This window comes from Mirounga leonina, unplaced genomic scaffold (assembly GCF_011800145.1).
Source record: "Mirounga leonina isolate KUSES-001 unplaced genomic scaffold, KU_Mleo_1.0 Mir_126, whole genome shotgun sequence".
In the NCBI taxonomy this organism is placed as follows: Eukaryota; Metazoa; Chordata; class Mammalia; order Carnivora; family Phocidae; genus Mirounga; species Mirounga leonina.
The window spans coordinates 25,999,865-26,023,099 of NW_023270314.1; the positions used below are offsets into that span (position 1 = coordinate 25,999,865).

Consider the following 23,235-nt stretch of genomic DNA (forward strand, 5'->3'; position numbering starts at 1 on the left):
TATTTATTTGACAGAGAGACAGCGAGAGAGGGAACACAAGCAGGGGGAGTGGGAGAGGGAGAAACAGGCTTCCCGCCGAGCAGGGAGCCCGATGTGGGGCTCGATCCCAGGACTCTGGGATCATGACCTGAGCTGAAGACAGATGCTTAATGACTGAGCCACCCAGGCGCCCCTGTCTCATACTTTCTATTTCTCTGCCACCCAGTATGAAAAGTGATAGAAATGTTTGCTAAATAAATGGTGATGTGCAGGACGGTCAATGCTTTTACCAGCTTATTTGGGTACCCGGTGGTCCTGTTCTGTGGAAAGAGAGCAGGCCCAGAGTCCCTTTAGTTCTCTGGGCCATCTCCCAAGCCCATTTCTGAATTCTCAGAGCTCGGGCTTTCCGTCCGCGGGAGGCGGAGCCCTTCCGTCAGAAGGTACCAGCGGTAGTCGCCGAAGGGAGTGCTGAAACCTCTTGCTTGAGAGGCCTCGTGATGGTGCCCTCTGAGGCAGTACCTGTTTGGTCCACTTTAAGGGCAGAGGGTGACTTTCACCTCATCCGGCATCTTCTAAAGGCCTGATTTCTGAAAAGGGAATGCAAATAGGAGCAGAGCGAAGAGCTCCTGGAAGGAGTCATTAACCACGGAAGTCGGAAGTCGCAGACACTGTGTAGGAACAGGAAAGCATTTATAGAGCAGAGATCACTGGTGCGGAGTGCTGGGCTCCTGTCATTTGACAGAGGCTTCCATGCTGCTCTGTTCGGGATCCCAGAGGCACGCTCTAGGTAGTTTACTATACAGCTGAGGAAATATGTATTCTATATGTACCCACCCAGCCTCCAAACACTCCATTTGCTTGGTACTTAGCGCTCAGCAGGAAGTGAATTCTCCGTAGGCCCTGGTCCTGAAATTCCCATTCACCCTTTCTTTCAAATGCTGATTTGGCTAGAAGAAAAGAGCTTTAGTGATTACACAGAATCAGAAGCACTCAACACAGTTAGAAAAGCCAACAAGGAACAAGGGCTGGAGGGGTGAGCAAACAGTTACAGATGATGCAGCTTAAACCCTGAAAAATAACAGAGGAGGTGATGGCCGGCAAGCCTTGCAGATGATCAGAGGCCACCAAGCCTTGGAGATGGTCTTGGAATCTGGAGGAAAAAAGGATTCTCTTAAGTGTGATCACCACTGTGGAAATGGCAATGTGTGGGAAGGCGGGGAGGTTATTTTGGTGTGAACGCCACCTCCTCTGGATAGACTGACTTGTTCAGAGGAGTCTGGTACGAAGCCTTTAGTTGATGGAAGTGTCCAGAGGAACGGTCAGCAGCGAGCCTACCAAGATCCGCCCCCCAACCTGGACCCCAGCAGCACCCACGTCATCCTCACCCCTCTCCTGGCACCAGGAAGAGGACAGCCTGCTGGTGTGGGCCAAGAACCTTCTTGGTCCCAGCCTAATAACAAGGGGTGCTGGCACCAATGTTTGCACTCCCCATTCCTAATCTCTGACTCTTCTAAGCTGAACCACCAGAGCACAGAGCCGGCTGGTTCGTCCCTGGAGCAAATGTAGGGCCTCTCAGAGCACTGTCTGAGTGCTCCGACAGGAGCTTTACCCAAAACTACACCTCCATCTTGTCCGACATCCTGGGTCCCCAGGCAACTCTGGCCGTTGGAGGAAGGCACATCCCTGCTTTTGTTTTGCTACCAGAGGGGTGGGGAGTAGAAAGCAGGACACGTACAGCCACAATGAGGAAGTCCAGCCAGCACCAGGCATTGGTGAAGAACTTGACGAAGCCGTAGGCTGTCCACTTGAGCAACATCTCCAGGATGAAGATGTAGGTGAAGACTTTGTCAGCGTATTCCAGGATGGTACGGATGGTCTTTCTCTGCTCGATGTAGATGTCCTCGAAGGCCTAAAAGAGAAGCAGTGGCTGCCTACCGTGCCTGAAGGCAGGCAAGCCGGGCTGGAAGGCCCCCCTCACCTCGGCAGCTCCTCCCCCTGCGGCGGGCCTAACCTCGGCTTCCTGTCTCTCTCACCCCACCCCCCTGCCTCATGCGGCTTCTTAGAAAAAGTCTTACTGAGATACAACCCACGTACCATGCAATTCAGCGATTTAAAGCTTACGGTGCAAAAGCTCTCAGTATATTCAGAGTTGTGCGTCCACCACACAATCAAGTTTAGAATATCTTTATCTACCCCAAAAAGAAACCCCACACCTTCTAGCTGCCACCCTCTAGCCTCCCTGTCTCCCACGAGTCCCAGGCAACCACTGTGCTATTTTCTCTCTTCACGTGAAGGGAATCAGCCGATCTGTGGTCCCTGGTGACTGGCTTCTCTCCCTGCGCACAGTTTTCCAAGTTCGTCCATGCTGCAGCCCACATCAGTGCTGCATTTCTCTTGACTGCTGAATAAGACTCCAATGTACAGTTGTACCGCAGTCTGTTTACCTTCCTCACTGACGGACACTCGTGTGCCTACATTCTGGCTATTGTGAACAGCGCTGCCGCGAGCATTCACGCATCCTTTTTTATGTGGACATGTCTTCATTTCTCTAGGGTATAATACCAAGGAGCAGAACTGCCGGCTCACATGGTAACTGTAGGCTTCAGTTTTTGAGGTACTGCCAAACAGCTCCCCCAAATGGCGGCACCATTCTACATTTCCTCCGGCAGCGTATGAGGGTTCCAGGTTCTCCGTGTCCTTGCCAACACTCTATATGTTTATATGATAATATCTTTTCTCCCTTCAGCCCCTGATGCCACAGATTCAGGGGGAGGGTCACAGGGCTGGGAGATGCTCAGGTGAAGAAAATCTTAGTCCGACTTTCTCTCTCTGGAATTCCTGAATGAGGTCACGCCCTAACACGAAGGTATGAGCATTCCCATGACTGGAGTGGTGGGCTGCGGAGGGAGAGGAGGGGGTCCTGCAGTGTGAGAGAAAACTACAGGTGGAACAAAAGTCCTGTGTCCTGCAATGGGAGGTCCTGCTCCGGACAGTTCTGAAAGGAAGGACAGAATTGGGCTGCCTGCAGATACATTTCCAACATGGGGGCACATGGACATCAGGTACTCCAGTTCCATTACTGGGCAGCTGGGGAGAGGTCATAGGTCCATAGTCCTTCTCAGGGGTCTGCTCAGTGAAAAACTCAACAGCTTCCACGTCAAGTTTCCCCTTACCTCTCTTTGCAGAGATTCACTCTGTCACCCAATACATGTGAGATGCCCCAGACTGAGCTTCCCGTCACTGGTGGCTCTATTCCCTCTCTCTGAAGTCCCATCATAACCCCCTTCTTGGCTTCTCTCAGACATCTTAGCTATGGCTTCACTTTGTTATTCTTTTTTTTTTTTTTTTTTGAGAGAGAGAGAGAGAGAGAGAGAGTGAGAGAGTGGAGAGTGGGGGTGAGGGTCAGAGGGAGAGAGAGAATCTCCATCAGACTCCCTGCTGAGCCCAACGCAGGGCTTGATCCTATAACCCTGAGATCATGACCTGAGCCGAAATCAAGAGTTGGGTGCTTAACCAACTGAGCCACCCAGGCGCCCCTTCACTTTACTATTTTTAGGTCTCAAGCCTACTAATTGTACAGGGTCTTCATGTACTGGGCCAAGTACCCCCTGTTTTATTCATCTACAATAAAGAAAAGCTGTCAAAGGTGGGCAGTAAAGAAAGTTCAAAACTTCTGTTTCACTGCTGCTTTTATTTTTTGTGGAGATGAGAAAGAGAAGAGTCAGATGAGGTATGTTCTCTTAATTTGGGGTTTCTATTTACTAGATTGGAGGAAGAGCGATGATGACAGTCACAAAACACCTTTCTCCCGGAACTGGCCTGAGTCTCGCGGGCAGAGACCTTGCTGTCATCTTGGGCTGCACAGCACCTTAGCCAGCACTGAGGGAAGGGCTGTGGAGCCAACAAAGGCCCAGAGCAGGCAGGGCAGTGGGACCCCTGCCTGGCTCAGATCCAGGCTCCCAAGCCATCCCTCAGGCCTCCTGCATTTGTCCTGCTGCATTCCTGCATAATCCCGGCTTCCGCCCCCCACTCCCCACCAGCTCTTCTTTGCCACCTACTGCCTCCATTTCAGTTCCTCTTATTCTCCTACCTCATCAGTCGAAGCGAAACTTCTCAAGTCACTGTCGGGATCTTTAACACTAAATTTGGGGCTTCTTTCTTGCTATTTTCTGCATCCAGATTAGGCTTTGCTTCCATCCCTACACAAATGTGCCCGCCTTCTTTGAAAGCATTTCAAAATTCTGTATTCTTCAGCTTTCCCTTAACTCAAACAAGGAAAATGTGCAGCATCTCTAAGTCCCTCCTATCCTCAAATCTATCCAACTGGGGAACAGCTCCCTCACCCCTGACCCTGTCCAGGTCTCCTCAGTTACAAGCCAGCTAAAATGAAAGCAAATGCTCAGATAATTAGTTCCAGCAGGGAAGGAGCCTGCGTGTTCAGTGCCCCCTGTGCCTCACACTGATCAGTGATAAGCACTTAGAATATGAACCACCTTTACACCAGAGGCCTGGCTCTTTAAGTATTTGCTAATGCCATGGGTTTTCCAAACCAGTTAGGGTGTGAGGGGAGATGGCGTAGGGGAACCCAACCTCTCTCCTATATGGGGCAAGTGAAAAGTAAAGAACAAGATATTTGGGGTATTAGGCGAGAAAGGGAAGTTCATTTTAGGAAGTTGCTTAGGATGGGGCAAATTAAGCAGCGAAGATAATTAATTTGTGCTCTCATCCTGATTGAAAGGGGGTCTTGGACGTGAGTGGGGTCATGCTGAGTGTAAAGAAGATCAAGATGTAGCTAAGTGGATTCTAATCCTAAAGGCTCAAAACAACAGGCCAAAGCACTTTGGCAGGCCATTATCCTTGGGACCACAGCCATCCGTGCTCTCAGAGAAACTGGGCTTGGGCCCCCTCTGGTCTCTCCCACTAGTTCCTACAAAGCCTTCCCCAGCCCATCCCTCCTCATCCTCTCCCCTGGACTCACCAGGGCGCCACTGCTGAGCAGAATCATGAAAATGATGAAGGTCTCAAACCAGTTGTGCTCCACGATGAGGAAGCAGGTTTTCCTCAGGATCCACCAGGACTTGCCTAGCCCTTCTTCGATGTTGACCTGGCAGCACTTGAATCGCTGGACACAACCTGGCACCAGTGGGAGAGGCAGGTCAGACGGTGGAGCGTGCCCGCCCAGACCGGCCCTCGTGGGCTCTCAGGCCCCACCAGGCACTGCCCCACCACACAGCCGGGAGTACAGTGGCTGAATCGGAATGTCTGACTCAGACACGGACGGTGGCAGGGCTGGGGCTATGCCGCAAGACCACCAGGGCATGGCCTCTGCGGTTGGGAAGATGTCCTCTAAAGAAGCAGTGAGAGAGAGGAGAAAAGGGTAGCCAGGAGGCTGACACAGCCATGACAGAACAGGCCATGCTGTCGGAAGTTTTTGGCCTGAGGCCAAGAGAAAATGGACAAAGAAATGTTTGTGAATAGAAACTCGCTATAGGTAGGAACCAAACGAGGGAAACAACATCAACTTCCCTCAAAATGCGGAGGTGGGGAACAAAGCTCCTGAAGATGGCCACGGAGCACCCACCCTCAGCCAACCACTGACCCCGGCAGAAATCCGCGAGCAGTGCCAGGCCCACAGGCCCACCCTTGTCCTTGCCCCCTGCACCTTCTGTGAAGCAGGCGTCTGGATCCAAGTACTCCTCTGGCTGTTCCACAGGGACTTCCTCTACTTCGGGTTTGATATCGATGGTGCTTCCTTCAGAGGAGCTAGTATCATCCAGTTTCTAGATTCGCAAAGAAAAGGGAGCTCAACCAACTTTGGAGTGGTACTTCCACTCCATCTGACAGTTCTACTTCAGGCATGGACGAGGGACCAGCTGTAATTCTTTGCAATTCTTACTATAAACTCATCATCATCCGGTTCCGGAGGGGCAAACAACTACCAGAGGGCCCTCAAAACTTCTGTCAGGACTGAGTAGAACACACTGAAGTCTGCTCCCAGATGAGCGATCCACCCTACACAAAATGTGGCTACTGGTGGGTCTCAGTGCTACAGCTCAGACAGATTAACGGCAGGGCAGTTCTGGAGGGTTTGCTTCAGCCTCTGACTGAGATGATCCAGCAGCAGTGGAGACGGATCTAGGACCATCTCAGGAAACTAGGTCACCCAGGGAAGGTCTAGAATGACAGTGGGTATTAGGGTTGGTTCCCAAACCTAGCTGGCTATTCCACAGTCTCTCCACCAAGCCCATAGCTGAACCAGTCTCGGGAGCTGACAGGGCCCCATTTGTTCCCACACAGAATCGAGGTTGGGTTCTAGACTGGGACCTTACATCTTTGCTGCCTTCAGGGTCCGACTCGCTGCTAACATCCTCTGTGTTGAGGTTCTCAAAATCAGACTCTCCGACAGCAATGGGCACCCGCACAGTCAAGTTGGGGTTGTTGATGAAGGACATGTGGTCCTCATCAATGATATACTTCTCCACACTGCTGCCAATGCCACTGGTTGTGCCATTGCCGTTCTTCTGGAAGTCACCATTCCGGTGGATGTCTGCCCCAGTGTGGTTGGCGATGCAGTTGGCCTTCTTTTCATACAGCTCGTCCAGAGGCTTCACCTCGTCGGCCTCACGCTGCTTAAAGTGGGCCTGCATGAAGGCATGCACTTTCAGTTTGGCCCAAGCCACCCCCTTCTTGATCCGGATGACTGAGATTTGTAGGTTGTTCATTTCCCCGTCGTCGTCTGTGGCGGCCAGGTTGTCTGCACTGAAGGAGCTCAGAAGCAAGGCCAGAAACAGGTTCAGCACCTGCACCAGTGGCATTAGGAGAAAGGAGAAGGAGCGTAGAGGGTGGTATTAAGTCAAGTCAGCCAGCAAACTAGGATTAAAACTGGAAGCCCATAGACGGCATTAAGTAAAGTCAGCCAGCAAACTAGGATTAAAACTGGAAGCCCACACACTTATGTGACAGGCACAAGAGTTTCTATCGCAATAAACATAGGGGTGCATATATCTTTCCTAATTAGTGTTTTTGTTTTCTTTGGGAAGATACCCAGTAATGGAATTACTGGATCATATGGTAGTTCTATTTTTAACTTTTTGAGGAACCTCCATACTCTTTTCCACCAAGGGGGCAGTTTGTTTGGTTTTGGTTGTAATACAAGGTTAGCACCTCTTTTCTTGGTTCTCTTATAGTTTGACATACATATGTATGTACCCCCAAATATATTACTTTTCTTATAATCAGATAAAATAAAAACTGTATCCATCTTGGGAAACAATTCCCCCTCAAACCAAAGCAAAAGATGGACATGGCTTACTGGGAGGACTGAAGAAGGGACAGATGCTATGTATTCACGGGCAGTGGACGTCTTGGAGAACCCACATGAGAAAAACAACTAGGCTTACAACAAATCAAGAAAGAATTGAAATACAGCTCATGTCATCTGAAGAATTAATTTCCTTTGTTTTCCTAACATTTATAAAATAAAATAGCTTAATAAGACAGTGATGGTGACTGTTGTGTTCTGTTGTATATCTAAGTGTCCAGCCATCAGATGCAAGCTTTATTTATTTATGTTTTAATAGCCTATTTTACCACATTGGACATTAAGATTAATTTATTTTTATTAAGACTTACTTTACAAATTGGGAGAGGTGTTCACTTCTTGATTTACACCTGGCCCTTACTTTGTCACACTTCTGAAGAAGAGCAAGCAACACATTTTGGGTGGGGATAATAGTATGGGTAGAGTGGGAGGGATGGAAACAATAAGTGAACTTTATGTATGCAAATTATTTGGGCCATTTGTAGAATTACAAAGGAATATGGTTGGTAAAATGGGGGTGAGGTGGAGGGGGCTCTGAAGGCCAGGCTGAGGGATTTGAATTTTATGTAATTGGATTCACTATTGGTCTTTGAGTAAAGGAGTAAGAGATGATAGAGATTTGAGAAACTCATTCCTACCAGGTACGTACAGTTAGAGCTGTTACTTGCATGAGTTAATAAGGGTCTGGATTAGGCTATTATAACCTCAAACCTTAGAGCATGCATGAAAATCTCCTGGAGTGGGGGAGTTACATGAAAAAATACATATTTCCTTGGCCTCACCTTTAAGATTTGATTCAGTAGATCTGCTATAGGCCCTGGGACAGCCTTTTTTAATGAGTGAAACTTGGATGGCTGTGATCTTCAGACCACACCTTTAAAAATACTGGATGGGCTACAGGAATGGAAAGGGTGGGGAAGATCTTAGAAATACTATGAAGATGTATGAAAGGCATCAGACAATTTACTGGGAAGGGAGAGAAGAGAGTCAGAAGAGACTTACAGTCACAGATTCCCAGAGACTAGGTGGGCAGAAGGACTGAGCAAAGGGGAACCTGGAAAGGTGTCATCAGAAGCAGAAATAAAGTCACATGCTCAGGTGTCTGTAGAGTCATGGGGAGAGGATGTGGAGACAAGTGAGGAGAATGGAGAAAGGGGGGCAAGGTCAGGGCTGGGAAATGTGGATCCCACTATGTACCAGGAGGCAAAGCTGCATTCACTGAGGAAGTGGGAAGGCTAGCGGGAGTAGCACTGAGGGAAGGATGGTCGGGAATGGAGAAAGGGAGGGATTACAGAAACATCACAGTGTCTATTTTTACAGATCATAGGAAAGAATAGGGTGGCACGGCTGGTTCGGAGGCTGGTGAGCTGGAACTCTCTCCTGGCGTGCTTCTCTATGGCACAAAAAGGAGGAAAACTGCTCTGGATGAGCTGACGGGGGTTATCTGGGTTTGCTTTCTTCCAGCCCCCCTTGCTCTAGACTTGCAAGTTGGATTGGGCCTGACGTGAAAGACAAGTACTTCTTAAACTTTAGTGTGCATGTCAATTACCTGGGGGTCCTGTTAAAAATGCAGATTCTGATTCAGTAGTTCTGGGGTGAGGCCCAAGATTCTGCATTTCTAACATACTCTAAAGTGATCTCATTGTTGCTAGTCCTCTGACCACACTTTGAGAAACATGGCGTCAAAATCTCTGTTGGTGAATATTCTACATACAGAGGCAGAAGACAGCAGGCTGACAGATCAGAGTAAAGCAAAAAAGTGATTAGCCATTTATACAAGTTAGATAAAACCCTCCGTCGGTTTAGATCAGTGGTTCTCAATGGAGGGCAATTTTGCCTCATAGGGGACAGTTGGCAACATCTGGAGACATTTTTGGTTGTCACATATTAGGGTTGGGGGGGCATTACTGGCCAGTAAAATGTAGAGGTCAGGAATGCTGCTCAACATCCTACAACACATAGGATAATCCTACAACAAAAAATTATCTAACCCAAAGTGCCAACAGGGTCAAGGTTGAGAAATTCTAATTTAAATGAAGGATACTTCTGTAGTAGAAAGAGCATAGATTTTGTAGTCCAGGATCTAATACATGCCCTGACATTTACCAGTTGCCTGACTTCAAGAAGGTCACTTAACTTTGCTGAGTTTTGTTTCCATAACTATGAAAAAGGGCTGACAGGTTGTGGGGCTTATGACTCAGCAGGCCTCTGCAAAGAGCAGTCTCCTCTCCCTCATTTGTACCTTAGGGTTCTTGAGCCAAGAAAGACTAAAAACCAGCACAGACATGGAAGCTAGTAGGACCAAGCCCATTGGGCATCTGGGTCAAGGGTTAAGATGTTCCGGGCAAAGAATGAAAAGTTGTACAAGTTAGTACTAACCACCAAGTTGCCAATAACCATGACCATCATGAAGACAATGAGGCACATGGCCTGGCCTGCCACTTCCATGCAGTCCCACATGGTCTCGATCCACTCCCCACACAACACTCGAAAGACAATGAGGAAGGAATGGAAAAAGTCATTCATGTGCCAGCGAGGGAGTTCACAGTCCTGGTTGATCTTGCAGACACATTCTTTGTAGCTCTTTCCAAAGAGTTGCATCCCTACCACGGCAAAGATAAAGACAATAATGGCCAGCACCAGGGTCAGGTTGCCCAGGGCACCCACTGAATTTCCAATAATCTTGATTAGCATGTTCAGGGTGGGCCAGGATTTGGCCAATTTGAAGACTCGGAGCTAAGGGGAAAAAAAACAAAACAAAAATCAAATGATACTCAATCCATGTTCTTCCACATGGCTAAAATAAAAATATATAAAATTAGTGAGATCAGCTTAAATTTATTGAGCACCTTTGGGAAGTTCCCAGGACTTTCTGTCTTAGACTAAAATGGGAGAATGTGAGGCATAGACAGGGAAAATGGATTAGTTTCACAGTAAGTTAAAGACTTAAACTAGGAACCAAGAATATTGCCTCTAGCCCCCTGTATTAGTCTCTGAGTCAAACCACTTTTTATGTTTTATTTTTTAACTTTTATTTTTTTTTAAGTAGGCTCCATGCCCAGCACGAAGCCCAACAGGGGGTTTGAACTCATGACCCTGAGATCAAGACCTGAACTGAGATCAATAGTTGGGACGCTTAACCAACTAAGCCACGCTGGCACCCCTCAATCCACTTTTTAAGAACCCATACATGAATATATCCTTTTGTTATTGATTTTGCCTTGACTTCTCAAGGAGCATATGAAGGAAAATGTGAGTTGTAGTAAAGCAAAAGATCAGGATGGTAAGGACAGTGAAAAATAAATCATAACTCTTTAAAAAAAAAACTGCATTTAAAAATTCTAAATATCTTGGGGTGCCTGGGTGGCTCAGTCATTAAGCATCTGCCTTCGGCTCAGGTCATGATCCCAGGGTCCTGGGATCGAGCCCCACATCCGGCTCCTTACTCAGCGGGAAGCCTGCTTCTCCCTCTCCCACTCCCCCGCCTGTGTTCCCTCTCTCGCTGTCTCTCTCTCTAACAAATAAATAAAATCTTTAAAAAAAAAATCTAAATATCTCTCTTTTTGCTTGCCAATAAATAATCAATATGAAACTTTGAGATATGCTTGGAATAACTTGGAGGAAGAGCACAATGCCCTAGTAGGTGCAGTTCCACATATACCAAACATCTTATGAAAAGGGCCTATAATGATATTAACTCAGAGGACAGAACTTCTGTTACCTGCAATCATGATATTTCTATATTCTGTAATGAATGACTTACAAGGTCTTAGCTAATAGTCTGAGAATCATAATGCATAAAGCCCATGAATGAAATGATAATGATGAGATCATCTTCAGATGTCATAAGTTAATAACTAACACAGGATTAATAGGAATTCTGGTAGAATGCAACAGCACAGAATGGAACATTTTTTCCCGATTAAAAGCTTTAGTCTTATCTGAGAGTTCAAGATTTACCAGGTATTTCTCTGTATGAATATCTGGATCGTTCATATTTTTTCCCTGTCTGACTGGCTTTTTAAATTATAAGGAATACTAGTGCTAATTCCACCTCTTAGTCCTTCATCTCATCTTCCAGCTAATGAGAACAATTTTCAGAAAGTCTACTGTGGGCTGGATCCTAACCCAAGACTAGTAAGCAGAGGTTCCAGAAACTTGGCAGATGTTATTTGTGACTTAGACTGAGCAAGACCTCTCTTTTATAAATAATTCCATTCTGTTCCAATTCTCTTTCTTCAACATGCTGAATATCCTAATGAAAAAACCTAAAATCCTTTCAGTTATAAGTGCTAAGGTATTTTTCCCAATAGGGAGAGAAAAACCTAAGCCAGTTCTGATGCTCTGAGTAGGATATCCCCCAAGTAACTCAGCTTCTCAAGGGACTTAATCAGGACATCGTTTATGCCTGTGTTTATGGGAAGCTATTTCGAGGATATCATTAACTATTCTTTCAAAGTCATTTTAGTAATTTTAACATTCACTTCTTCAAATACATTATAAAATCCTCAGCTAATGTTATGGGAAAAAAGCCAATGTTCAACAATTAATTTCAATATAATTTTAAAGAATACTATTTTATTCCTGTTTTCTGGAAGGTGTCACCATGATGGAAGAAATGAGAGATATCTTTGAACAAGGAGAAATTCCATTTCAGGGAGATGTTCAAATAAAGAAACAAATTTACTAGCAAATTCATTAGACCTCAGAATAGCCCTTAGGATCCTTTTTCATCTTTTAGATTAACCATTATTTTCTGAGGAACTTCCTAAAATTGACCTCTGTTTGTTGATTGATATTAAAAACTAACTTCTATATTAGGCACTTAGCAGAAAAATTTTCAAGATTTTAGTATCTAAGCCAATAAACTGCCAACAGGAATTGTGAGTAGAGTATAGCTAAGGATTTTTTTAATCATCAAATTAACTTAGGCAAAAATTTTTTAGTAGCTGCAAGACAGGAAATGTAAAAAGAAATTGGAGAAATATGGAATACCAATCGGAAAGATCGCAGCACCGAAAGCCCCTCCACGTCTGCTAGACCCAGTTCCATTAAACTGAGGGAGACAATAAATCCGTCAAAAATGTTCCAACCTTCTTGGAAATAATAGTAGGGATCCATGGCTATGAGCTTCAGGAACATTTCCGCTGTGAAAATTCCAGTGAAAACCTAAAGAGGGGAAGGCAGGGGGTAAGAAAAAGAAATAATAGAAAGAGAATGCCTTTATCATTATCTTTGAATACAACATGTCCAAGAAGCTGCAAGAGCTAGCCTTATTAAATTGTGCATCTGAGGACATCAGCACTTAGATGTCGCATGACTACTCCACATGATGCAGGAGAGCCTTGTTTTCCTCTTGAATCAAGTACTCAGTCCCAACGTTCACCTTCATTGCCAGAACCACCTAATTCACATTGTTCAAGACCACATTTAAAAAGCTATTTTAAGCAACAGGAAGACCACAGAGGGGATCCCTTCTAAAGGGTCAGCAGTCATTTTGAATGTTTATGTTTGGGATATTTGCCTAAAACAAACAAACAAAAAAACACCACTCATTGAATTATAATTCTATTTTAAAAATATAGTTATTCCTGATTTGATATTATGTGTCTTATCAAAGGTTGACATATGTTGCAGAGTTTCTTATTTTAAATTGTAAAAGCAACAGAACACTGCTAATAGTGTATAAATTATGGGAAAAAAGTATAGTCTCATCAACTTGCATACAACCATCATTTTTATGTATTCCCTTTCTGGTTTTTTTCAAATGCATATATATTTTGTCAGAGTTATAAAATCACAGAGTACATAATATCTTGGGTCTTATTTTTCACTTATCATAATTCAATCCATGTTGCTACATAGGCTTCTGAATTCCCATTTATATCGCTTGTATAAAATTCTACTGAGTATATCCTCAAAGAACTTTCTTTTCTTTTTATTAAAGATTTATTTATTTATTTTAGAGAGAGAGAGAGAGAGAGTGTGAGCAGGGGGAGGGGCAGAGGGAGAGAGAGAGAAAGCATCTCAAACACACTCCCCACTGAGCACGGAGCCTGTTGCAACATGGGGCTCGATCCTAGGACCTTGAGATCATAACGTGAGCTGAAATCAAGAGCTGGCCGCTTAACCAACTGAGCCACCCAGGCGCCCGAGAATGACTTCTTCCCAGTGTTACACAACTCCCACTTTTCTACCTTTCAGAGCGCCCTGTGTCTCCCAATGCCTTCTATATCCCATAGGACTTGGTAACATAACATGCAGTAAGAAAGTAAAATCCCACAAATGCCAGTTTCAACAAGACCAATACCCTCATTCTAAGCTAACCATGTAACAACAGACTCTTACTGAATATTATGATATTAGAGAACTTTATATGTAATAGGTTTTAAACTCATAATAAATTACAGCTTGCAACTACCCGGTTACCAAGTTTACAAAGGAAGCAGTTTTAGGAAACTTTGAAGATATGGTCTGAGGACAAAACTGGAAATAGTGAAAAATACTTAGATTACACACAGTGTTTGGAAACAGACTCAATGAATGTATAGCAATGGCAAAACAGAACAGTGTGATGGAAATCAAAATGGATACGTGGGCTGTAAGGTTTTGTGTCTGTGTACTTTTCCATGGCTCCCCATTTTTCTAAACTGAAGATGCAGTATTCTAGAACTGAAAGGAAATATTCCCTAGAGAGATCCAGTTAAGCAAAATCAAAGTTCACAGTGCATGCTAAGCATCTACAGATGGAACATCACTGTAAGTGAGGGCAGCTAATCGATTCCCGCCAGACATTTTACCCTCAGCGTAAACCTATGGAAGGTTTCTCTGTATAGAAATGTCAGCCTGCTTACTGCACACTAAGTAGAGACTGCATTTGCTGTCCTGTTGGTTCTGGTGAACACACAGGAAATGCTCAGTAATAAGCACTGGCTAACTGACCATGGAATATTTATACTGTGGGAACTCTGGTTCCTAAGAGAAAATCAACGATGACAGAGTCCTGTTGCTTTTCAATGGGATGAATGGCACCCAGATGCCGGGCAGAAATGCCTGTGACAGAGGTCAGCAACCATGTTATTTCAACATACAGTGATTGCCATCATTTGGGGTTTGCTGGTATGAAAGAACTACTTTTTTACAAATGGAAAAGAGTAGATTTAAGGCTATCCCTATGATGCCATTCTAATTTGCACTGTGGTATGCTTCTTGAGGAGGAGAAAAAAGGAGAATTATAAGCAGAGTATCAACCAACAACTGTATATAAATATGGCTCTTGTGAGTGTCCTCAAATATTCACCTAGGAATTTATGTCCTAATGTAGCAGTTCTCAAAGAAATTGGGACTGGGGTGTCAGGGCCTGACAAGTGTGGGGAGAGGTAAACCTACAGGGAGGACACTGGTGTGGATGCTGGATATCTAGCATAGGAAGCCAGAGCCTGAACAGGGCAAGGAGGACCATCACCTTGCAAGAGGTAACAGTGGTTTTTTGATCAAATAAATACACTAGAGATAGTGGCAACCAGGTTTCTTTTTGTCAGAGGAGTTACAACTATAGAAAGGGAGACACCAGAATGAATCCGGTAATGCTGGACTAGAATAAACAGCTAGCCCCATACTGAGAGGGCCCAGTCATGCACATTGCCTCCAGTAGATCTTGACTTCTAAATATCATTTTCCACTACAACAACCAGGGCTCCTTGAGAAATGGCTGGTCCAGGCCTGAGATGGGAAAAATATAAAATTAGCCTGGAATATTCTGTGATACCAGAAAAAAGGAAGTAATGAGGATATGTTAACAGGACACAGAAACCAGCTTGAAGGAACTCTCAGTGGCCAAATCAGGAATGGTTTAAACATTTAGGTAAATGATAATAATGGATTATAACCCACCAGATAAAACTGAAAGCCATGAGTCCACGTTGATATAAATAAATGAATAAATCATAAGTTTAACAAAGAAAAGTAAATTTAGATAATTTCAAAACATCTTCACAAAGATTTACTGACTATAATGGAATTATAGATGAAAAGAGTAATTCTACAGGAGAGAAGACTGGAAGACCCCTCCTTCATCAACTGACTGAGTGACCATCACCAATATGGGACAAATGGAAACCGTGCCACCTGGAAGGTTCAAAGAGAAGACAGCCTCGCTTGTGTGATATTCCTGCCAAATGTGTAAGCTGAGTCTAATCGTGAGGAAGCATCAGACAAACTGAACTTGAGGGAATTCTACAAAATAACTGGCCTGTAGTCTTCCCAAGTGCCAAGGTCAAGAGAGCCAATGAAAGACTGAGAAAGTCCACCAAGCTGAAGAATACTGAAGAGACAGGACAACCGAATGCAACAGGAGATTGGAACGGCGTCCTTTTGTTAGAGAGGACATGACTGGGATTTCTGGCAGAACCTGAAGGGGCCTGAGAATGAAGTGTCTGTGAGGTGCACAGGAATTTCTTGAGTCTGATGGCTGTATCGTGGTTTTGCATGAGAGTGTACTGTTCATAAAACACACACACGAGAGGCTGAGAGGCTGTGTCAGCAACTTACTCTCCAAAAAATTGTCTTAGACTGTACCTGAAACCTTTCTCCAAGATTGAGATTGCTTCAAAAACAAAACAAAATAAAACAAAACAAAACAAAACAAAACAAAACACCTTATAAACTCACTGTTGTGTTCAAATGGTTGCAAAAAAGGCAAGAAAAGAATCCTTACATTTATCTCCTGAATAACACAAAAGTTGTAGATAGTCTCCCTGGGCTTCCATTTCCTCTATGGAACATGGGGGATGGATAGAATTATCTGTAAGGTTCTTCCTCGTATTAATGTTTTTCCTTGTGGGGAGGGTGGAAGAGGCAGGAGGGACCCTCACTTTACAACAAACTATTCTCTTCTACCATCAGAAACCTCCATCTGTGTATCTATGGACAAACACAGCTCAATTCACTGTCCCAGCTATGGGAAGTCCTCAGAGTTCCAACCGTGAGACAAGATCGTCCCCTATTTCACAAGCTGGTCAATCTCACTCTTTTCCATCTTCTTTTTCTCAGGTTTAGTCAAAGACTCTCTTAGATGTCTAAGCCTTTGGGAGCTCCTCTCTGCTTGTTAGATGGGATGCTGCCTGATCAATGAATCATTTAATAAAGCCAAAGTCCAAGCTACTGAATTACACTAATACAGTTCCCATGATTTGTAGAGTGCTTTTCACTGTTCCCAAAACTTCTCTATAGGTTCTCATTTTATCCTCCCAACTACTGATGACATGGTGTTATCCTCGTTTCATAGATGCAAACATTTGTGGTTAGAAATGAGTAGCATATTTTAAGTTAGTATGTCCAAAACAGAACTCTTGATTTTAAACTCCAAACCTATTCCTTTCTCAGTCATCCTACTTCCCTCTTAGCTACTAAACTTCCAAATCTAGGTACCATTCTTCATTTCTTTCCCTTCATGCTCACCTCGAATCTACTGGCCAGTCCACAGTGTCCTGAACCATTCACTATTTTCCATCCCCACTACTAATTGCATGCTTACAATTCTTTACAATCCCTTGAAAATTCTTGCCCCCAGAGTGCTTTCTCATTTTAAAGCTCGGTTTTGGTTAGCTTGCTTCAAGAAATCCCTGAATATTAGTTGCTGACCTTCCCTTCTCTCCTCTTTCTTCTCGGTGATTCTGAGCAAAGTCTTCTGAATGCTCACAACTTTAATTTAGGTGTAACCCTAAGTTTCTACAGATTTTTAAGAAAGGGAAAAATAATGTTATCTCCTGGCCTGGTCTGAGGGCAATTCTGCTGGTGGTAGGTGAAAAGGCCTCTCAAAATCCCTTCAAAATCAAGGACTCATTCTGTAAAAAGCAAGTAAAAGTAAAGACTTTAAGAAAAACAAACCATCACCGGGAAAATACCACCACCACCATCATTAACAACAAAATTATCAAGTCATATTTTTCATTACTTAACTCTTGGCTAATAAAATAAAGCTCTTATCTGTACCATTTTGTTGACTGGTTCAAAATGTTGCTTGATGGCCAAGCTTCTGGTCAGCCAGTCACACGGCCCACTGTCAGGTACCCTTCAGAGTCAGCAGATCTCCTGGACAGCCTATGAGAGTGTCCTGTTTCAAGACCACCCATATTTCACCAGGCTGCACATGAGGGTTTACGTCGAAGCAGTGAGTGCCTGAAGTGTGGCACTAACTCAGACATGGAGAGTGGAAAGACCACAGAATTATCTTGGACATATACCAGGGAACAGGATAGGCTGCAAGGACTAAGCAGATAAAGGATCTCCTCCTTTGCCATGTGTTTTCATAATCAGAACTCAAAATGATATTATAACACTCTAATAGTCTATTAGGACTTAACGTAAAAACTCTTTGTGTGTATGAGGCATGTGTGTGTGTGTGTGCGCGTGTGGGGGGAGGGAGAGAGAGAGAGAGAGAGGGAGAGGGAGAGGGAGAACATCAGGCAGAGATCATACTCAAAAGGTAACAGACAACTAGATTTGATTTGCGCATGGTGAAACTCCTAAGGAATAATGAAGCCCAGATGACCTAGAAGATTCTTTCCAACTAAATCTTTCCTATCTATAAAAATTCAATCAGCTCCTGATTTTTGGATTAAAGAAATAAAACAGATAATCCCCAAAACACAACTATTTGACTTCAGAAACAATTAAAAAAAACCAACCTCATTCTTATCTTCTAAACAATATGATAAATTAAATATATGACTTAAGCTAACATTAAAATAAATTTGGCACAGATCAACTAACGGTAGAAACTGGATGAGAGCCCAGAAGTTGGATGTGAGGGGGAAACCAGCCTAGAATTAAAAGTTTCCCACAGATAGGCCCCATATGGATAATTAAGATATGACAGTGCAGGCAAATTTATAGTTATGTTTAATGCACTAAAAGAGCTCCCCTATTTTGTGGTGGTTGTTACTGAAGGTGAAAGGGGAAGTGATGTGCTGGAGTAATGCAGGAATCAATGTGAGAAACAGAATGAGAAAAAAAAATCCAGACGTCCTTGGCTCAGGTTGCTGAAACCAACCCACTGCACCATGCCTCCCATTCTGTCACCATGGCTGGTTTTCTGCCAATAGCTCCTAAATGACGTCTTCAAAGTTCTGCAGAAAGAGGAAACAGCCAAGGGATCACAACAGTGAGCAGAAGTGACTGGGGCTACGCCATATGTGGAAGCATTTGTCTTCCAATTAACTATTACTTTCTTTTCAACTAAACTCCAGCTTCCAGTATCAGAAAAAGATGTCCTACAGGCAAAACATGTTCAGATCATAAAATCAGGAGACAGTATTCTGTCTTACCAGATTTCCTACAGCCAAGACGTGTTCAAATTGTGGTGTCATGGGATGGTGCTCCATGGCCATAAACAGGGTATTGAGGACAATGCAGATGGTGATGGCCAAGTCCACAAAAGGATCCATAACGATCAAGTTCACAATCTCTTTCAGTTTTATCCAGTAGGGGTGACACTCCCAGATGAGGAAAGTATTGGCAAATTTATACCAGCATGGCGGGCACTTTCTCTGAGACTCTTCCAGCTCTGCAGTGAGTAAAAGAACAAACACAGGGAGAAAACAAAGGGGGCTGCTACTAATCCTCTGCTGGGTCGTTATCACTGCTATTCACCACAAGAAAGGTGGTTTGAAGGCTGTCTGTCCTGAGCGCGTAGTTGCTGCCCCCCACCCCATTTTCTTTCTCATGAAGGGAAAGAGGAGGCAGGGGCAGTCCCAGGTCACTTCCCTGTTAGCAACTATCCGGTTATAAACTAGGGTTTGATCTGTCCGTTTGGGAGCACAGCATCATGGTTAGGAGCTTGGCCTCTGGAATCTGACTCCCCGGTCCAACTGGCTTCAACACTCACAACTGTGTGATCTCAGGCAAGTTACTGATTCCTCTACGCTTCTGTTGCCTCATCTGAAATGACACTTCCTTTACAGGCTATAGGACTAAACGAGTCCTATAATCCTCATCCACTGACTGAGGAGTAAGTGAGTGGGTGAACACAAAGCGGCCAGCACAGGGCCCGGCACACGGCAAGTCCTCGATAAATGGTGGGTGTTATATTATACATCATATCACTAAATCATTATCAGAGAAGCAGTCAAAAGCACAGACCCTGAAGCCAGACGTACCTGGGTGCTCAGCCACTGCTCAGTGGGGGAACCTGAGTACAGTACTTCAATTTGCTGGAAGAATGAAATGGGCTATGATAGAAAGTGAAAGTGCCTCGGAGCGCCCTGGTCTACAATAAGTGCTACAGAAGCATTCGCTCTTCCCATTCTCTAGGCAGCAGAGGCAGGGCAGGTGGCCGGCGAGCCAGTGCAGGCTGTTCCCTCCGGTCCCAAAGAAGTACAAGTCAGTGAGTTCGCCATTCACCACTGAGGTGGGCACAGGAGTCCCACTCCTCTCCCTTCTCCTCCTCTTTCTCATCCCTCCCCTTCCCTTCGTCATTTTCGTCCTCCCTCCCCTCTTCCCTTCCTTGGTCTCTCTCTTCTTTCCTTTTTCTTATCTTCTTTCAGTCTGGCTCTCTTGCTTTAAAAAAAAAAACCAGACTGTTTAGTTTCCAACAAGATCTTATGTGATCCCCAATATAAAAAACTGCTCTAGTTGATGCACGAAGAGGAGCCCAGTCTGACGACGGACTTCCTCCTTCCCTGAGGCACTTCCCTAGAATCCTGGACATAGACTGAGTATCATGGACCATGGTGATCTCTAAGGTCATTCACGAAACAAAGATGAAAAAGGACCATTAGACACTAAAGGAAGAGAGCCATTCAGCTGGCAGCCACAACAATCCAGGCATTAGGCCATAGGTAACAAAGCCCTCCTCAACTACAGTATGACTTATATAATAGCTTGGGTTACCAAAGTCCAAGGACCTTGATCTCCCAGGATGTTCTTTAAGAGATGTAGCTTTGAAAACCGGTCAGCATGATAATCCTTAGAGGCAAGGTCTTGGTTCCACGGGGTTGGATATCTATTCCACACCCCAACCCAATTCTGCTGACAAAATCAAATCATTCAGGGAATGGAAAAAAGTTTCCCAATGTTTCACCAAGAACAAGATGGCTGCCTTAAATTAGTCTACTTTCCCTTTTTCCAACCAGCTGGATGGTGCCCATGGTGATGGCTTTATTTTAGATGGGGTGCTTTGGTTGGGTTTTTGATTGGCTCCCTGGTTGCTAAGAAAATGGTTGCCTTGGTTTTTCAGATTTAAGGGCCACAGCAAGCGCCACGTGGGAGTCTGCGTGGGAAAGGAAGTCTGTGAAGAAAATTTGCTTTGGCTTCTTCCTCATAGAACTCCCTCCCTTCCCAAGGTAAATTTAGTTTTCTAACCAAAAAAAGAAAATGAAAAGGTTCTCTTATTTCCATAAATTCTTACAGTACATATTTGGAAATTTGGTTCCGTTCCTTTTTTTTAATCTCCTCCCTTCTCCAAACGTCTGTTCACTGGCACGTGGAGGTTAAAGCAGCAACTGTTCACGTCTCTGACAGTAGACACAGTTGCAGTGTTGTACAGTGCTCTAGGCTCCAAGTCTCTGCCAGACACTGAAGAAGGGTTTCCCCACCCTATGGGGCATCAAGAAGATTCCTACAGGGATACTAGGGATCTTATCCACATTTTCTCAGGTAAGATCCCAGGATAATCTTTTCTGTTCCACAAACGGTAAGACAATGTAGAGCTTTAGGAGCTAGAAAAGATCAGTTAGGTGAAAACAGAGGTTTATAAACTGACTCACAACTTGACAAACTGTTATTGGTCCCACATGCCTGAAGCGGCTAAGAATTTGGTCTGGGGGAATGGGTTAACATACCCAAAGAAATATCCAAAGGTTTGTGGGGTCCCCCTTACTTTGCTCCTGGACATTCTCAAAGGTTACTGTAGTCTCAACCTCATGGGTGCTGGGAATTGTTTTCAGAGAGGGCCTCACAATTCCAAGATGGTGGTGTTAGTAGACCGTGAGGGTTCTGAGGGCAGGGCTTCTCTCAGTTCAACTCAACAACTTTGAAACACCTACAGTGCGTGAGGCCCTGGGAATACGCTGATGAACAAGAGTCCCCACCCTCACAGAGCAGCCACACCCACGAAAGACAGCAGGTAAGTAATGATGCTGACTGACACTTGGGGCTGGTCAATCGAACACAAGAGTGAATCAGCAAACCATGGCAGCCAACAGCTATGGCCAGTTGTCTTTACAAGGCAGTTTTTGAACCTGTTTTACCTGAGAACCGATAATGCCAAGTACTACCATCACTTCTTCATTCTTACTTCACCAACTCCCTCCCCTTCTCCCACAGCTTCACTGCTCAGAGAAGTGAGACTACAGTAGTCTGCCTACAACCTACCCCCAGTCCTCTCAAATATCCCCAAGCTGATGGCTCTGCTGACTAAATTCTGCTGAGTTTCCTGGATCCGGGTGAGCATGTCTGCAACGGGATTGGGGGACACACAGCAGGCAGGATTTTCTCCTTATTTACACGCTTCTGGAATTCTCCACTGTGCTCTCTAAGATATCAGGTAGGTAGAAGCCTGCTTCTTTGGTTTGGTAATCCAAAGATTAAAACAACGTCAGAGTTTCCTAACTGAAGTCTGAGAAGCAGGAACAATTATTCATTCAATGCTGGCTTTTCATGTTGTAGCAATCATTGAATACAGAGGGACCAGCAGCTAAATAGGAATGGATCTTTCTTAATGTCCTTTAATTCCCTCTCACATTATTCAGCTCCAGCCATTCATTGTTCTTTGCTTACAGCAGTTCTGTCTCATCAGCTTTAACAAAGGGAGTCGAATACTAGGGGAGGAGATAGGGGAATGTCAAAGGCTATGTGAACATTGGGACTTCAAAAAGGGAGAAAGAACTGGAATGGCTTCCTACTCAGGAACACAAATATGACTGTCTCTCTCTCCCCTGAACTACCCCTATATCTATTTTTTATTATGTATGTGCTGGTGGGTGGAGGGTAGAGAATGAGTAGGGTAGAACAGGAAGAAAAAGAAGAGCACGGGGAGAAGAGGAAGAAAATGGAGAAGAAAAAGACCAAGCTACTGCTCCAGTGGTTTCTACCCAACTCAGTAGAGGAATAGAAGCACCAAGGCCTCCAAAAGGAAGCCCGCAGCACGGAAGCCCCACCGCTCCAAGCACGGCAAGGGTCAGTCTAACAAACATTTTGGGCACATGTACTTTTACTAGACCCTGTGCTGGGCCACTGAAGTAGTCAAACTGAGTAACTGTTGGATTGCATCAGTAGTTCTCCCATTCTGATGTCTTTGCCGTCATAAAATATGCCTGTTGGAGGTGGTTCATTTGTCTTTCTCGATGTCCACAGATATCCAGAGAAATCCTGTCCTTGTCTCCAAGTAAAGAATAAAATTAGCCAAGGTTCTTAAGCTAGTGTTTCTTAGCTTGGAATTCTTTTTTTTTTTTTTTTTTTTAAAGATTCTATTTACTTATTTGACAGAGAGAGACAGAGTGAGAGAGGGAACACAAGCAGGGGGAGAGGAGAGGGAGAAGAAGGCTTCCCGTGGAGCAGGGAGCCCGATGTGGGGCTCGATCCCAGGATCCTGGCATCATGACCTGAGCCGAAGGCAGATGCCTAACGACTGAGCCACCCAGGCGCCCCCTTAGCTTGGAATTCTTATGCTCTGCAGTTATTTGCCTGTGATCTCAAAGTATAAACTACAAAATTTAAAGATATTTTCTCAGATGATGACCTCGATGAGAATTAAAGGAAAACAGGAATAAATGTTCAGGCAGCTGAAAACAGTTTACTCAATATTCTTTTTACATGATACATTCTTCAGATTAGTCTACATACAGTCTAACACCTTGCTCACATGTGGGAATGTAAACAATCTAGGGGAGTTCCTTTCTGGGGATTCTCCCTTTATTACGGATGCCTGCCGAATG

General features: G+C 44.5%; 1 protein-coding gene across 9 annotated transcripts in view; it reads right to left on the reverse strand.

The window, feature by feature from the left end:
• SCN8A (sodium voltage-gated channel alpha subunit 8) overlaps positions 1-23,235 on the reverse strand; it is a 115,885-nt gene that overhangs the window by 22,962 nt on the left and 69,688 nt on the right. For all 9 annotated transcript variants that reach the window (XM_035002630.1, XM_035002637.1, XM_035002636.1 and 6 more), the window contains 7 exons: positions 18,628-18,866; positions 12,296-12,469; positions 9,680-10,036; positions 6,309-6,779; positions 5,642-5,759; positions 4,958-5,112; positions 1,715-1,888 (listed from right to left, as the gene is read on the reverse strand). In XM_035002630.1, coding sequence (XP_034858521.1) covers positions 1,715-1,888; positions 4,958-5,112; positions 5,642-5,759; positions 6,309-6,779; positions 9,680-10,036; positions 12,296-12,469; positions 18,628-18,866 — 1,688 coding nt within the window. The remainder of the gene's footprint in view (positions 1-1,714; positions 1,889-4,957; positions 5,113-5,641; positions 5,760-6,308; positions 6,780-9,679; positions 10,037-12,295; positions 12,470-18,627; positions 18,867-23,235) is intronic.